This window comes from Rhinolophus sinicus, linkage group LG04 (assembly GCF_036562045.2).
Source record: "Rhinolophus sinicus isolate RSC01 linkage group LG04, ASM3656204v1, whole genome shotgun sequence".
Lineage (NCBI taxonomy): Eukaryota > Metazoa > Chordata > Mammalia > Chiroptera > Rhinolophidae > Rhinolophus > Rhinolophus sinicus.
Window position 1 is genome coordinate 181,880,756 of NC_133754.1, and position 15,749 is coordinate 181,896,504.

At 56.6% G+C, this 15,749-nt stretch overlaps 1 protein-coding gene across 13 annotated transcripts in view; it reads left to right on the forward strand.

The window, feature by feature from the left end:
* Positions 1–15,749, forward strand: part of RALGPS1 (Ral GEF with PH domain and SH3 binding motif 1) — a 289,405-nt gene that overhangs the window by 266,847 nt on the left and 6,809 nt on the right. For 10 of the 13 annotated variants that reach the window (XM_074331041.1, XM_074331045.1, XM_074331044.1 and 7 more), the window contains 5 exons: positions 9,360–9,440; positions 10,762–10,867; positions 12,647–12,739; positions 12,909–13,014; positions 14,729–14,820. In XM_074331041.1, coding sequence (XP_074187142.1) covers positions 9,360–9,440; positions 10,762–10,867; positions 12,647–12,739; positions 12,909–13,014; positions 14,729–14,820 — 478 coding nt within the window. The other 3 variants (XM_074331048.1, XM_074331050.1, XM_074331049.1) reach the window with 2 other exon arrangements.

Consider the following 15,749-nt stretch of genomic DNA (forward strand, 5'->3'; position numbering starts at 1 on the left):
CACACTACACACACACACACACACACACATATTCGTGTCTGCATACACACGCATGCACACACATACCTCTCACATACATGTGTGTCTGTGCACACTCACACATCCTCTCACGTGGGGTACATACGTGCACACACATACCTCACGTGTGCACAGTCACATGTCCTCTCACACATGTGGGTGTACATACACACATGCACACCCATACCTCTCACACATACGTGTGTTGCACACTCATGCACACTCCTCCTCTGGTGCGGAAGCCTCCTCCCTCCTCAGTCCCCATAATCATAAAATGGCCAGAGGAGGGGAATCCCTCCCAGCGTCCCCACAGGGCAGAGGGACGGAACACGGTGATGAGCGTCTTTGCGGAGCGTCGCCTGTGTGCCAGGCCCTGTCCTGGTCCCACTGAATCCTCAGGCACTCCTACACGGTGCTTATTCATAGTGGCCCCGTTCTGTGCCTGTGAACAGCGAGGCTCAGAGAGGTGAAGTGACCTGTCCTGCTTCACAGTCCTCTGCTGGGGCAGACGTGCCCCAAATCCACGGCCTCCTGACCCCCGAGCCCACCTCTCCACCACTGTGCTCCAGGCCCCATCCGGAGGGCACTGGCCCCACATCGGTCAGTCAGTCTGTCTGTCCTTGAAGCCCTTGATGGAGAGCAGAAAATGGGGAGCAATAATGACATCGGCCCTCAACGCCCTTCCCTCTCTCTCAACTCCAAGACTCGTAGAAGGATATTTGTTCTCATTTGGGGAGCTCAGGCGGGTGGGCCCCACTGCCCTCGCTCGGGGGCCACCGCGCAGTGAGATGAGAAGCAGGTAGGCACCAGCGGCAGACTCCAGATCAGCCGAGGACATTTGACTTTCTCAGCACCAGTCAGGGGACTCCTGGGAGACCCTGAGGACGGGGCTTACAGGCCAGCCAGCATCTCTCCCCCCCACTGAGGGGACACCGAGGGGGCAACGCAGACAGTGCCAAGATCCTGAATATCACCCAGACCTGGACCTAGTCATTGGCTCCTTTTTTCCTCTCTTCCTTTCTCCCTCCCTTCCTTCATTTATTCATTCATTCATTCATTCACTCATTCATTTATTCAGTAGGCATTTATTAAGCACCTGCTCCCTGCCAGACACCACGCTCATCACGGAGGGCAGCAGAAACCGTTCCTGCTGAGCACCCACGACTGAGATTAGAACTCCTAGGAAGGAAGATGGTGAAAGAATTTCTGACCCAGCGAGATACGCTGTCCTCAGTTCAGTGGGGAACACCATGAGATACTGCATTTCTTTTTCTCTCTTTCACTTAGAATGTAGCATTAGATTTACTATCCATCCAAATGTCTGTAATAGGTGCTTTGGGGGTGAGATCTCCTGCAAGCGCTGGTTTCAGGGCTCAGCCACCTGTGCAGGCCCAGCCCTGCCTCCAGCAGCCTTCAGGACACCCTGCAGGGAGAATGTCCTGTTTCTCATTCTCTTGGGACCTGGCGCCGGTTCCAGCCCCTCCTTGCTGAGCGTAGCAGGAGAAAACCTGCTCTGGAAGGTGCCCGTGGGGCTAGGAGATCCCCTCCTGCCCCTCGGAGACCCAGGCCGCCCTGGCAATCGATGACAGCTGCCTTTTGGCCTCCAGCTCCTGTGGCCCGGCCTCCAGTCTCCATTTCCATCCTGCGCCAGCCTCCTTCCATGTCCATCAGAAAGAATCCGCTCCTTCAAAAGCACGTGAGCGTTCTAGAGTTTCCTAGAGGGGAGGATTTACCTCACACACTCTGAAATCTTCGTTATATGTTTTTTTCTCTCACAGTTCAGTGACCACTGTTCAGGTGGCTGCTTGGGCCCCCCTTATTCCCAACCTTTGCCCACCAGGGCTCAGCCCCACTGAGTCCTCCCTGTACCCCGGCCTCCCCCAGGCCACATTGCTCCTACCCTGTAAAGGGGGGCAGATTCCCCTTTCCCCAGAAGCCCAAGTGTCACCCTGCCTGGGCCCAGAGGCCAGCATCTGCCTCGAAAGAGTCTGCAAAGCACTTTTCAGCAAAGTGAGCCTCCCCTCTTGGAAACCCCGCCAGCTGTGCCCAGCAGACGCTGTAAGAGCGCAGTTTTCTCTGCGTCTTCATATCCGCATGGGTGGACAATGGCCTCAGAACCAGAGCCAAGGGAGCAGGAGAGGGCTGGGCCACACCCAGAGGCCAGGCTGGAGGCATGGGTTGTTAACACCTTGCTCCACAGCCCTGAAGCTTAGGGACTACAACCTTGAATTGACTCGCCCAGCCCCGCGGCCCTGGTGACAGACTTGGCCCAGGCCAGGAAGAGAAGTGAAGCCAGAGACCAGCGTGAAGGGCAGGGAGGCCCCAGGCCAAGGACCCCCGCCACAAGCACACAACTTTCCATCATCTTGAGGGCACCTCTGCATCACTCTTTCTGCCACTGTGAGCAGACGGACAGGAGGGTCCCCATTGTTTGGCCAAGACTGGCAGGTTTGCCTTTCCCGAGTTTATACACACAGACATTTCAGCCTGGCGGCCCAAAGGCGATCCTTGGGTGGCAGCTAGAGTTCGGGCTGTGTCCAGTGCTTTCTTGAGGTGGCCATCCTTAAAGAGTGCCCGTGTGGGAGCCCACAGGGTCCCTGGGACCGGCCCCACTGCGCTCTGTGGGGCGGGCCAGGCGCAGCGGTGGCACAGCCACCAGCCCCTGTTCTTGCTGGGACTGCGGAATGAGGGTTCGGGGCACAAAGGGGACCTTCTGCTGCTGCTGCTCATCCTCCTGTCCCCTCATTGATCTGCCTCAGCAAGGTCATAGGGCTTGTGCACTGGGGGTCGGGGGGGGGGTGTCGGTGGCCACACCCAGGGAGGCATTGGTCATTCCTCAGCCCCCCGGGCTGCCCTGAAGACCTTCCCCTGTCTCAGGGCCCAGGAGGAGGACAGAGTAGAGGTCCTGGGTGAAGGCCCTCAAGAGCCAGAGGCTGGAGTCACTGGGCGGGGGGAGGCCTTCTCTCTTAAGACGCTTCCTCATGCCCCCAGCCTCCTCAGTGTCCTGGGAATGGGGACAAAGACAGAAGAAGAGCCCTCTGTCACACTATACTTTCCCAAGAAGGGGAGGGAGGTGGCCCTGAAAAGGCATTGTCCACATGGACTTAATAACTGGAAAGCAGGGACTGTGGACGCTGCACCAGGCAGACCTCGAGCAAACCTTGGGCTTCACAGAAACTGAAGGGGGAAGAGGATGTGTTAGTCGGGCCCATCAGTAGAAAGCTGCGCGTGCTGCCGTGTGCCTACTTTGGCTCTAAAAATGAGAACAAGAAGGTCACCCTAAGAGTTACAATTATTAAATAATGTTTCTAAAAAGAAGAACAAAAGGGATGCTAGAGAGGAGCATATACATAGGCAAGAAAATACATAATGTCATTCCTCTGGGTTATCTCTGAGTTGTAGGGTTAGGAGTGATTTTCTTCCTTTATTTTTGTCTGTATTGGCCAAAATTGCCACAGTGGGTGAGTGTTTCTTTTACACCCAGAAAAAAAAATTGACATTTAACTATTTTAAAGAAGATATCGTCAGAAATGTTTACTGATCAGTTTTTAAGAGGTGAAATATGAAAGTACGTCACCAAGTTCATTACAGAGGCTCATGAAGAAGACGTGTCGCATGCAATGGGGTGTCCAGCAGGGGGACCAAGTCAGACTGCGGGTTCAGGAGTGGCTCCTGGTATAGGTGACGGTGAAGCAGAAGCCCGAGGACAGTTGGTGAAGAAACCACAGTGGGCCCTCGAGGGGATCCTGGGCCTGAGGAGACTGCTGCCTGAGTCGTGTGCCAGGATGGCAGAGGGGGCCCAGGAATGCTTGGTGTCTCTAATGCGTCGCCACAGGATGTGCCCTGGCCCCTGAAGTTCACGATGTGCCCTGTAGTGCAAGACCACGGTCTGGCTTCCGGACGCAGCGGTCATGCTGGGCGGGGCCTGCCTTCAGGAATCGTCCTGTCTCAGTGACCTTGGGCACGTGTCTCAACCTCCCTGAGTCTCAGGTCCCTTGATCCTGCAGTGAGGACGCCCACAGGAAATACTTAGCACATCCGTGGCGTTGCTCCGTTTGGGATTTTTCTCAGTTTCACTTTGTAGGAGCCCAGGGCTCTAAGGCTGGGTGGGGTGAAGAGAAAATTCCCCAGATGGCAGTTCAGTCATCATGGGATGGTTGGACTACAGTGAAGGCATGTGCACCGGCCCTGGTCGGCCCCCAGAATGCGTGGAACTGGGGGGAAGGCCTGTTAAGGGGATGCTGCCAGCAGTTGGCCCCACAGGTGCTCTAGGGTGTCTAGGAGGTGGGGCGACGCAGTTTCTGTCTGTGTGAGGTTACTTGTTCTTCTTAGCTGGTGGAATCTTCCAACATCCTTAGGGAGACCCCAGGACGGTGGAGTCATGGCAGGAGAGCCCCAAGCCTGCTACCTTGAAATCGGTTTGTGATGCCACTCTTTTCCTTCCTTGAGGAAAGCAGAGGTCTCGGGCAGATGCCCTGGGTTTGCCAGGTTACAACGGGGGGGGCCTCTTGAGCCCCAAACTCTGCAGCATTTTGGGAGTGGGAGGTGAAGCTCTGGAGGCGATCCTGGAGGTAAGGGGTTCACTTTGACTGAAGTGCAACTGTGAGAGTGTCTGTTTTCAGGGTGACTGTCACAGAGGTCCTTGGCCCTCAGCCCGCCCTTTGGCTGAGGGCCAAGAATCCCCCAGGCTCACGTCTCTCATCTGTCACCCCTCGGTCTGGTTTCCTCAGGTCAGTCCTGCTCCGGTCCGCCGTTCTGCTCTGCCACGGGTGGGGCTTCTGCTTCTGATTCCCCTCAAAGAGCCCATCTCTTGCCTTGTTCTGAGCAGAAGGCACTGAAGTCTGGCACGTGAGGCTCCACCCAGGAGCTTAGGCCCCTCTGAGCGCGAACAGTGGGCAACGGTACCAGGGCCTTCTGCTTGACCTGTTTGGGCGCCTGCAGGGGGCGGGGCCCTGCCTCACCTGTGCGGTTTCATAGGTAGCCAAGAAATCTCTGCCACAACCTCTCTGGCCAATACCTCTGAGCTCCAGGGTCAGGTCCTAGGAAGGGGGCAGGACTCTCCTGTCTCATGTCAACCCTTCTCTGTTTATCTGCTATACTCCCCTCTCTCCCTGCGGACCAGACTTCTAGACACCTCAGCTCACAGAGGGATCATGGACACCTCACAGCTCCCGAGTTGATGTGTTACGGCTTCACCCAGCCGCAGAGCCTGACCTTCAGTCTCTCAAACGTGGTCCCTAATTGCCTGGAGAGAAAATCTGACTGACCTGGCTCAGATCAGGTGTTGTTATGTCCACTCAGCTAAACTTGCAGAACAAATATGGTTCCTCTGGACCCACTCAGTGGGTCAGGGACAGTGCCCAGAGAAGAGTGAGGGACTCACAGGCAGTAAAAGTCCTTTCACAAGTACTGTCTGAGGACGTCCCAGGGCCCAGAACTCAGGCGGGCAGCTTCCTGCCTACAGATGAGGGGGAATCATTAGGCCAAGCCCTACCCTGATGGGCTGGCGTCCCTTCCAGGGTTTGCTGGTGCAGGACAGCACCAGTCCCTGGACCCTTTCACAGCTACGCTCCCACCAGGGGCTCTGTGCACTTGAGATAGAAGAATCGGGGGACCCTGTTTCTGCTAAGACGAGATTACTGAGGCCCCAGTATGGTTTTCATCCAAGACTTCTCCCTGCTCCCCAGCCTCCTAGACCAGTAACAGGAACCCCCAGGTACCTAATGTTGACCTAGAAAACTATCGCAAGGAAGATGCCTTTCAGACCTGCCTTGGCTAGTGTGAATTCCCATGATGCTGTTGGCTCAAGCAGGACCCTGGCTGCTTCCACCTCAACAGCAGCACCCACCCCTCCTTTTTCTAGTGTTGTGACCTTGGGCAAGTTACTCCAGCTCTCCAGGCCTCACCTTCCTTATCTGTAAAGTGGGGGTAAGAATAGTGCCGGCCTCCCAGTATTGTTGATTAAACAAGATAATGAGTGAATACTGCTTAGCTCATTACCTGGCACCCATCGTCCCCTTCATCACCATCACCATCGCCCATCACCCCATCACCCCATCACCAGCACCCCCTCAACTTTCACAGCCTTTGGGACTGAGCTGTTCTGCTTGGTTGCCAGCCTACATCTTCCCCAGACCAGATTCCCATGACGAGGGTTGCTTGCTACAGCCCCTCTCCATGCCACCCCCCCAAGGTACATCCCTGGGAGGGAACAGGAAAATGGCCTTCCTGGGATACATTCTGCTCAGCCACATGTTCCCAGCACGATCCTGGGAAGAGTGCCTGTGGCTCTGGAGTAGGAGCTCCCACGTCAGTCAGATAAATCCCATGATTTCTGGAGTCAGATACCGCTGCCCATTCATTCTGCATTTTCTGGCCCTGAACATTCGAATAGCAAATCTTCCCAAAGCAGGGAAGTGATCTGGCCCCAGTGGCTGAAGATCCTGGCTCCTCTGTGCTGGAGCTAGTCTGCCTGGGCCCAGCCGGAGCCACCCGCCGGTCACACCCTCCTCCAGGCCTGCGGCACTCACCTTGGGAGGGAAGGATGGCTGCCACAGCCCTGACTCTAGTCTCCTAAAATCTGGCCTTGGGGAAAAGTCACTGGTACACTGCTCTTCCAGGCCAGGGTCACTCCCCCAGGCTGCCGGCCTGACTGACTGCGCCCTCCACTAACCCGGGAAAGCCAGCCTCCTTTTGTGAGCACTTGCGTCTCCATTCCTAGTGACAGGCCAGTGGGGTGGGACAAGTGGCTTCACCTCCCTGAGCCTCAGTTTCCTCTTCTAAGGCAGGGTGAGAACAGTGCCCCCTCACAGAGTTGGGAGAGACAGTGTGTGACAGCACTTAGTTGTCTCATAGTAAGCAGTCAGTAAATAGCAGCTGCTCTTAACTGCCAGGCAGCAAAAATCATCAGGACACTCCCTCAGGGAAGCCCAGGGACCCCAGAGGTACGCCCACCCCCACCCCCCAGAGATCCAGGGCCTAAGAACAGTGTGGCCGTCCAGTCTGAGACACTGACAGAGCCCGTTCGGCGTGAGCTGGCAGCAGGCATCTGCAGGGGCAGTGCCGCCTCCAAACACGGGCCCAGTGCCCATGGCGATGCCCAGTGCCACACGGGACACCTCAGCCTGTCCCCACCCGAAAGGGGTGGGAGATCTTGGGCTACAGAGTCAGGCAGACCTGGGTTCAAGTCCTGGCTAACCAGGCTCACACCTCGTTCAAGGGTCCACATTATTGAGCCTCAGTTTCCCCATTCTGAGGAGGATAATGGTGCTTGAACAAAACTCCCATGGGAGAGTGAGTGTGTGGCCTGGTACGCAGGGGCCCTCAATAACTAGTGACCCCTCCGTGAGCTGCCTCAGTGACCGCGGCGTCCCTGCACCCCCCACCAGCCCAGTGCACTTGGGAGCACCTCCTCCAGGAAGGAGGTGAGGACCGACTGCATGAAAGGCGAGACTGGGTGAAACGCTGACGCAGCGCTTCCAGCAACACGGCCGTCCTGCCCAGCCTCTGCTAAGCGGCAGCCATGCTGTCTCCACAAGGGGGGAGAACGGTGAAGAGAAGGTAGCAGCACCCCCCACGCCGCCCGGTGAGGAGCTGCTGGGCTCTGCCGGCAGTCCACTGTCGTCACACACTTTCCTTGGGCTCCGGGAAAAGAAGATTCACGAGAAGAGAGGTGGACAGAGGGGCCAGAGGATCCAGATCCGGGAAGGGAGGCGCCATGCCCAGCTCCACCCCTGAGGCAGCTTGGAGCAGGAGTCCGGTCAAACGAGGCGACCCCCTGGGCACACAGGGTGTCACCATAGGAAAGTTTGCTGTCAGCCCCTGCCCTGACTCATGGCTGGGAGCAACGCATCCCTGGGACTGTGCCCTGCAACTAGCCTGCTTAAGCACAGGGTGGTGACATGTCATGGTGTCACGCCCAGGTGTGCGGTGCACGACAGGTGTCGCCAGTCATGGTGAAGTTGCTGAAGCTTTTCATAAATTAGAGCAAGTTCATCATTACCTGTAGAGTGTCCCGTTCACTCGCTGCATTGCAAGCCTTTCTGGATGGAAGACAGGGAGGAGGCAGTCGGCCTGTGGGCTGGGCATCGAGCGTGCCAGGGCCTGGTCTGTGCCACAACTCATGGTGGGGGTGGGGGGTCAGCCTGTGACCATCACCTGCCAGGGGGTGTGGTGGGGAAAGGGCTGAGACCCATTAAACATCTGAGGATTTGGGGGACCAAGCACATGCTGCAATGGGGTCCCAGAGCACTTGACCTAGATGACCGTCAGACTCCCACCAGCCCTGAACTTGGGCCCCTGGACAGCGGACCCAAGATGGGCCTCAAGAACAGTCCCTTCCTGAGTGGAGGATGGAGGAGTCCTCGCAGAGGAACCTGAGCTCAGCTATGTGATGTACCTGCCACAAGGAATGAGGATGTCCCCACACCAGCCGCAGGTGTCCAGGGCCACAGGGTAATATGCAGCCACTAGGACTGGCAGTGGAGAGCAGAGGGAACATTTGCAAAGGAAATCTGGACCTCGTCTGAGTTTGTAAATTGGGTTGCATCCTTGTTTGGCCAATGGGCAAGGAAAGCTGGAGCCCAGGGATAGAGCATGCTGCAGGGGTGGGGAGAAGGCTGAGGACCAAGCGGACACAGGAAGTCGTTCTGCTAAGACAGGGAAGGGTAACGAGAGGAGAGAAAGATGGGAGCCTCCCCCCAAATAGGTTAAGCTTCCTGCTGACCCTGGAAGCGGCACCTGCCCCTGGAAAGGCTCACTGCTGGTGACCGGGTGAGAGAGAAGCCAGCCGGGCAGCCCCCGGAGAGATCCTAGAGCACGAACTCTTGGACAGAGCAGGTCACAGAGCAGGTTTGCAGGGACCGGTGGAGAGGACGGAGCCAACAGGAATTCAGTGGTACCTGGTGAAGGACACTGCAACCCTTGCCCCTGGGTCGACGTGCAAGGCGGCCCATAGTTCTGTGTCTGCACTTTCAGTTGGGTTTACCATGGAGTGTTCGGGCATTTTCTATTGAACATCTTAACCTCACACTGGAGTAAGAGGGTGTGCCTGGATTTTAGTCACCGCCTTGCCACTGGAAGAAGGGTGAACATTTCATTTTAAAAAGTTAAGGAAATAATTATCTGGAGACCCGGGGGTTTGCTGGATGGAGGCTCTGGGCTGTTTGATCACTGACCTGGCAGCTCAGGTGTGCTTGCAGCGTGACCGAGGAGGCTGGGTAAGAAGTGGGGTTGCCGCTTCCTGAGCTAATGACCACAGAGTCTGAGATGCTCTGGACCCCTTCAGAGTATCTGGTCTTTCTAGTTTCTTGCTAAAACTCACCCTTTTTCCTCTGAATCAGGGGACGGCTCTATGCCACGCTGGGGCCCAACTGGCGGGTTCCAGTTCGGAATTCTCCCAGAACCCGGAGCTGCGTCTACAGGTATTCACTCATTCATGTGCTCGTTTATTCAATAAATAAACTGTAAGGTGCTTGTTGGATGCTAAGCCCTGTGCTAATAGCTGCGAATGAGACGGACACGGCCTCTGTCTCAGTCCATGAGGCTGCTGTTATGGAAGAGGCAGAAAATCCCAGGTGCCAGTGGTCTGGGGTGGGTGGGAGTGTGCTGAGGGGAAAGCAGGGAAGGCCTCCCTGGAGTAAAGACTGGAAGAGTGATAGAAAAGAAAGGGAGGGGAGGTGGAAGGGCAATAAGAGCGCCCCCAGCCCACGGGCCCATGAGGCAGGAAGAGCAAGGTGACTGGGAATGAAGGAAAGTCAGTATTAGAAACAGTGAGAAAGGAGAGAGGGGTGTGAGATGAGGCCCGAGAGGTGGGCGGAGCCACGCCCGGCAGAGGGTAAGGATGGTGTCAGACAATGGACGGGTTGGTGTGAGAGGGGAGGGAGAGGAAGGGTGGTGGCGACCAGGTCCTCCTGGCTGCGGTGTGGGGAGTACGTGGGGGAAGGCAGGAGGGGACGGTGTGAGGCCAGGGCTGAGCAAGAGGAAGATCAGGTTCTGCCCTCAGGTGGGGGAGTGGCTAAGGTGGCTGAGCCGGACAGTCAGCCATGTTTGGTTCATGGGATCAAGGCATCCTTGGGGTTGACTCCGTTGCAGGGGTGGAGGGGTGAGAGAAGAAGACCCCTCGGTTTGTGGCTCAAGCAGCCGGGTGGATGGTGTGCCATTCACTGGGCTGTGGAGGAAGAGCAGCCTGGGGGAGGTGACCGGCTGAGGGAGGCGCCTCACGTCCAGTGAGCAACGGCTCCTGCACACGTGTGGCTGGAGCTCAGGACAGAGGTCTGGGCCGGTGCACGTGCACGCCTTTACCTGTGGCAGAGGGTGACAGAGGAGCACTGAGGAACAGGTGCAGCGCGTGGCGGTGTATGTACACCTGCCCCCACCTTCTCATTCCACCCCACCTCTCCCACTTCCTCGATGCTCCTCCAAGTCTCCTGCCAACACAAGGAAGGGCCACCACAAAGGTCAGGATGGGGGGTGAGTGCTGCTAGGGGCCTGGGTGACGGGGAACTTGCTCACCAAGCCGAGAGCTTTGCAGCACTCAGAAAGATGAGGGAGGTGCGGTTCTAAGGGTGGGTGAGCTCTCTGCGGCCTCAGGCCCTCCCTCCCTGGCCTTGCCCAACACTGTTGAGTCCTCCGACCTGTGGCAGCATGTGGGCTTGGCAGTGAGGGACCCGTGGGCCCCAGTGAGTGACAGGGTGCGTGAGCTGAGCTCCTCTGGGCGATGTCTGACCAGTGTTGTCCCCGTAGCCCCACCGGCCCGTGCACCTGTACGCTGGGGAGCTCAGCAGCAGTGCCCACCATGGAGGGGCCTCTGAGAAGGAAGACTCTGCTCAAGGAAGGACGGAAGCCCGCGGTAAGTGCAGGCCCCCTCTGTCCAGAGGCAGCACGGGCGTCAGTGAAGGGTGTGGGCTCTGGACACCAGCCAACCAGCGTTCCGGCCTGTGCCACTGGGCCTGTGTCCTAGAGGACTTGGCAAGAACGCCGTATGCAGCAGTATGCACAGTGAGCATGCAGCAAACTGGAGTGTGCAGTTGTCTTGAGGGCACGTGGACCTGGGGACCCGGGCAGGTGGGGTGGATACTGCCCCTGGAGGTCTGCACAGCCGGGGATGTTCCCATCCAGACCCTCTCCCCCAGCAACACTGTACAGCAGGTCACAACAAGACAGGGACAAAGCATCAGGAGGCTCTTCAGCCTCCACCACTATCCCCCAGGCCAGGCGTGCTGGACCAGATGCCCCTGGCTCCATGACCCCACCCGTGGCAGGGCCTCAGCCCTGTGCAAAAGCCTCTCTGTTGTTTCCATGGAGCATCTATAGCAAGCTGCCTGTGACCTGCCTGTGACCTGCATCTAGTAGTACCTGCTGGTATCTGCTCTGCCCTTCCTCTCTGGCTCTGGCCCCTGCTTGCCCCTGTCCACTGCCACACAGCCACTTGCCCCTTGGAGAGGCCCACCATGAAGATGCCAGGGCCCAGTCCAGAGGCTGCCTCCAGACACTCCCCTGTCTTGAGAAGCCAGGTGGCTCATGGGTGGGGAGGAGTCTTCCCCCAGCCGTGGGTCACACTCTGTCCTTGACCCAGAGTGTCTCAAAGCATCCTGTGACATAGGGCCTTATGTGTAGCGATTGTACAGACTGCCTGCCTCTCTCACACCCAGAGTCCAGGCCTCAGCCATTCTGAGGCCAGAGCAAGATGGTCCCTGAAAGCAGTGTTTTCCCAAATGCTGGTTGGCCCAAAAATGAGTGATGAAATCAGTTTAGTGGGTCATGACCCATATTTTTGGAGTAGAATAGAATAAAAAATAATGGAGTTCCTGACAGTAAAGCCAAGTGTTGTTTCATGGAGCTTCTTTCAGTCCGACATGCATACACATGTGTGTTGTACACACCTGTGGGGTCATCAGAAAGCTACTGCTTTCACATTCTTGGCGACGCAGTTCCACCCAATGTGGGGCGGGGGCCCTGTGGGTTGTGACGCCCACCAGCCTGCTCCTGTACACGCAACCCTCTTCCTTCCAAGAGAGGGTGTTTGCTTCACCTCTGCAGGACCAGAAGGCCCACCGAAGTGTTTTCCCCAAACCGAGGAGCAGAGCCCCTGAGTGGGAAGCTCCTGCCTTTACAGCTGGAGAAACAGAAGCCACGCCTGCAGCTTGGGCCTGTGGGTTTTCCCACCTCCAGCTGTAAATTCTCCAACTGCATTGCCGTTCATTCTCCGCCAGAGCACCCCTGGAAAACACTATGGTTCTTCCAGGCTACGGCTTACCATGTCCATAATTTAAAAATGTTTTTCCCCAGGACGTTCTTGGGCCCAGGTCACCTGAACACAAAAGTTATGCCTCGGCATTGTCCTAGATGAGGTGAAAAAAGGAAGGGCTCTCTGAGTTAAGGAGCAGAGCAGGGAGGTAGGGCTTAGGGCAGATGAGCTCAGAGGCACTGAGAAGGCGTCTCCCTCCTTTAGGTCCTGGGTGCAGGTGGCATTGAGGGGTGTGGGGCGCCAGGGAAAAGACGTGCCCTTTGCTGGCATTGGTTGGGAAGAGGGGCGCATCCTCCCACCCACGTGGCTGGGTCAGGTATCAGGCAGCCAGGGGACTCCCACCACTCACAGCATGTCACTCTGCCTGCCCTTCCTGTGTAGATGTCGTCGTGGACCAGATACTGGGTCACACTCTCAGGAGCCACCCTCCTGTACTACAGAGCCAAGTCCTTGCGGGGCACAGACAGAAAACACGTAAGTCCTGTGAAAGGACTCTCCGTGCTGGGACTTCCTCTCGTGGGAACTGCGGGGGCTGGGTGGAGGAGGGGAGGGCGGTGGGGTGGGAAGGAGGCTTGCGTGGCCCAGGTCAGCTTTCCTTGGGGAGTGGAGGCTAGGACCTCCTGCCTATGCTGTTGTTCTCCAGTATAAATCCACACCTGGCAAGAAGGTCTCCATCGTGGGCTGGATGGTGCAGCTGCCTGACGACCCCGAGCACCCGGATATCTTCCAGCTGAATAACCCTGACAAAGGTAGGCAGTGGGCCCGGAGCTGGGGCCTGCAGCTCATCTCCACCGTTTCCTCTTTTGCTAAATATGCACCTTGAAATAGTAGGAACTTCTGAGGTTGCTGCTTTCCCTTTGCTTTAGGTTCTGATGTTGCCAGGTCCCCTCACTAGTCCATAAAAGCTGTTAGATCATGGTTGGTGTGTCCACGGAGCAGTGTGCATGCAGGAGCCCTGTGTGGCCTCACCTGTGGCCACCCCTGGAGCGGTAGCCTTAGGGGCTTGGAATAATAATATAATGCTGGTGGCACAGTGACCACGTGGCTGCAAGCGTCTTGCGAGGCTTCCGGGATGCCCCTGTGCCATGAGACTCTGGCAGGGCCCTGGTCCAAGGCCAAATCAGAGAAGAAGCCTTTCACAAGGCCCCACCGTTAACATGCGCAGTCACCTCCCATCCTCCTGGTTCTTCCCCATGACCGTGCTGGGAAGAAGGAGAGGTTCTGGGCGCCACCTCGTCCAGGGACCCCATCTGCACTGACATTCAGAATGGCCATGCCAATCTCCTCCGTAGCCCAAGTCACATGACCAAACCCCACGTTGCCCAGGTCTTAGGCTCTAGCCAGGCAAACTCACCAGCACTGTGAAGTCGCCAAGCATCTTCACACCACAGGAATGTTCCAGTGCAGGGCTCGTGTGCATACAAATCAGTGGGGATCCTGTTCATAGATTCGATGCATCTGGGGTGAAGACCAAGATTCTTCATTTCTAACAAGTTCTCAGGCAAAACGGATGCTGCTGGTCCAGAGACAGCACCTCAAGTGTCAGGCTCCTAATGTTTTTAGCAGGACAGTAAAGAAACAGGAGCCTCCAAATGCCCTGGGGATGCAGAGGAGAGGAGCCACGTTCCCAGCTCTGTTTCTGGGTGATCGAACCCACATACAGCTGCCCTCAGCCTGGCTGCCACCTGAGTTTCTTCCTCCAGGCTCTGAACCCGGATTAGAGGTGGATTCTTTAGCAAATACAGGCTGTGCCTACACAAGTTTGACCTAGAGACCTCATGGCCACGGGACCACAAGCCACTCTTGGGCTTTAGCCCAGAGGAAAGCACTGTCACCAACAGAGGGAAACGGGACACAGCAGGTGGCCAGGGTCCATGGGTAGAATTCAAGGTCTCTGGGAAGTTAAGTGGGAAAAAAATTACATCTTTGTTTTCCATGACCTCCAGTCCTTTAATTAGGAGTGTCAAACTACCAGAATGTTCACAATGCCTATGATTTTGTCTACCAGAGAAGCCACAGATGTTTTCCTATCACGAGTTGTCGCAGACATCTCAGAATCCATTACGCCGTCTCTTTGAAGTTACAGTGCAGCATCCGACCTCCTGACCTTGTACATTGATGAGGAAGCACGTACAGAACTACATCACTCATTGGTTTCCTAGTAGTTTGATAACTGTATTTTATACTGATTTTTTTAATATGTTATTTTATGCATTTGAAAACATTATTTTGAGAAACGTCCACAAGCTCCACCAGAGCCAAAGGCATCATGGGCCGCAAAACGGTCAAGAGCCCTGGGGTGGGCTGGGCGCCTCCTCTGCAGCCCCCATGCTGGCCTTGGGCTGCTCCTGACCTTCCTTCATGGGTTTAGTCCCCCATGTTCACATTTATCTTCAGGCCACAGTCACAGACACGCCCTCCCCTGTGACTCTCTTCTTAACCCGTGGTTTCTCTGCCCATCAGGCAATGTTTACAAGTTCCAGACCGGCTCCCGGCTCCATGCAATACTGTGGCACAAGCACTTGGATGATGCGTGTAAGAGCAACAGGCCTCAGGTAAAGTCACCACAATCCTCCTTGTCACTCTTGAAACACCGTCTCCCACTTTCCATCACCGCCTGTCAGCTAAGGCCCCAGGCGCCCTCTTTGGATGAGCCTTTTCCCATGATTCAGCAGGGCACCGCCTGCTCCGCTTCGAACAAGGCCCGGCTTCAGACCGGAACCTTGAGTCTGCTCCATGTGTCTTGCCCACGGACAGTTAGGTGGCAGGTGCGGTATCGCCTCAAGGTTCAGGCCACAGCATCTATGTAGATCATCTCCCCTAAAGTTGATTCATGGGAAAACTCCAAACTGACTAACGGGCCTCCCGCCCGCCCATCACCCACCCATAGGAATAATAACAGTTCATGTATCGAGAGCCAGCCATGCTGCTGACGAGTGGGGCTCTGGTCTGCTGGGCCTGGCTTGTGGCTCGGTCCCCTCCCCCACCACACCCACTGAGCCAGAAGCAGGCGCATCACTCCAAACACTTCCCGTGCAGGAGCCGGTCCCGCCCTCCCAGCACCCCTGTGAGGCCCATTCTCTTGCCATCTCTGTTTTGCACTGAGGACACTGACGCTTAGGAAGTGGCACCACGTGTTTAAGGTCCCATGGTCAGTGTGCATCTGCCCCACACCGAGTCTACCCCTGAGCTGTCCGCCTCACGCCTCCCGGGGAACCTCTGCTTGCTTAGCCTCCTGCAGTTGAGCTAAGGGCCTGGAAGCACAGCCTCTGCCATCCAGGCTTGTGAGAGGAATGGCTGCTGCCTCCCCACTCGGGCACAGGAGGGGCAGGCTGGAGCTTCCTCACCCTGGGGGTCGGGTGGGCAGCCCTTGGGCTGCGGTGCCAGCATTGGTGCTCCTTTCCCTAAGGCACCTAGGCTCAGCCAGGAGAGGGAGCTGGGGAGTTGGGTTCCTCTCAGAGAGCTTGGAATAGACGAGGAAGCT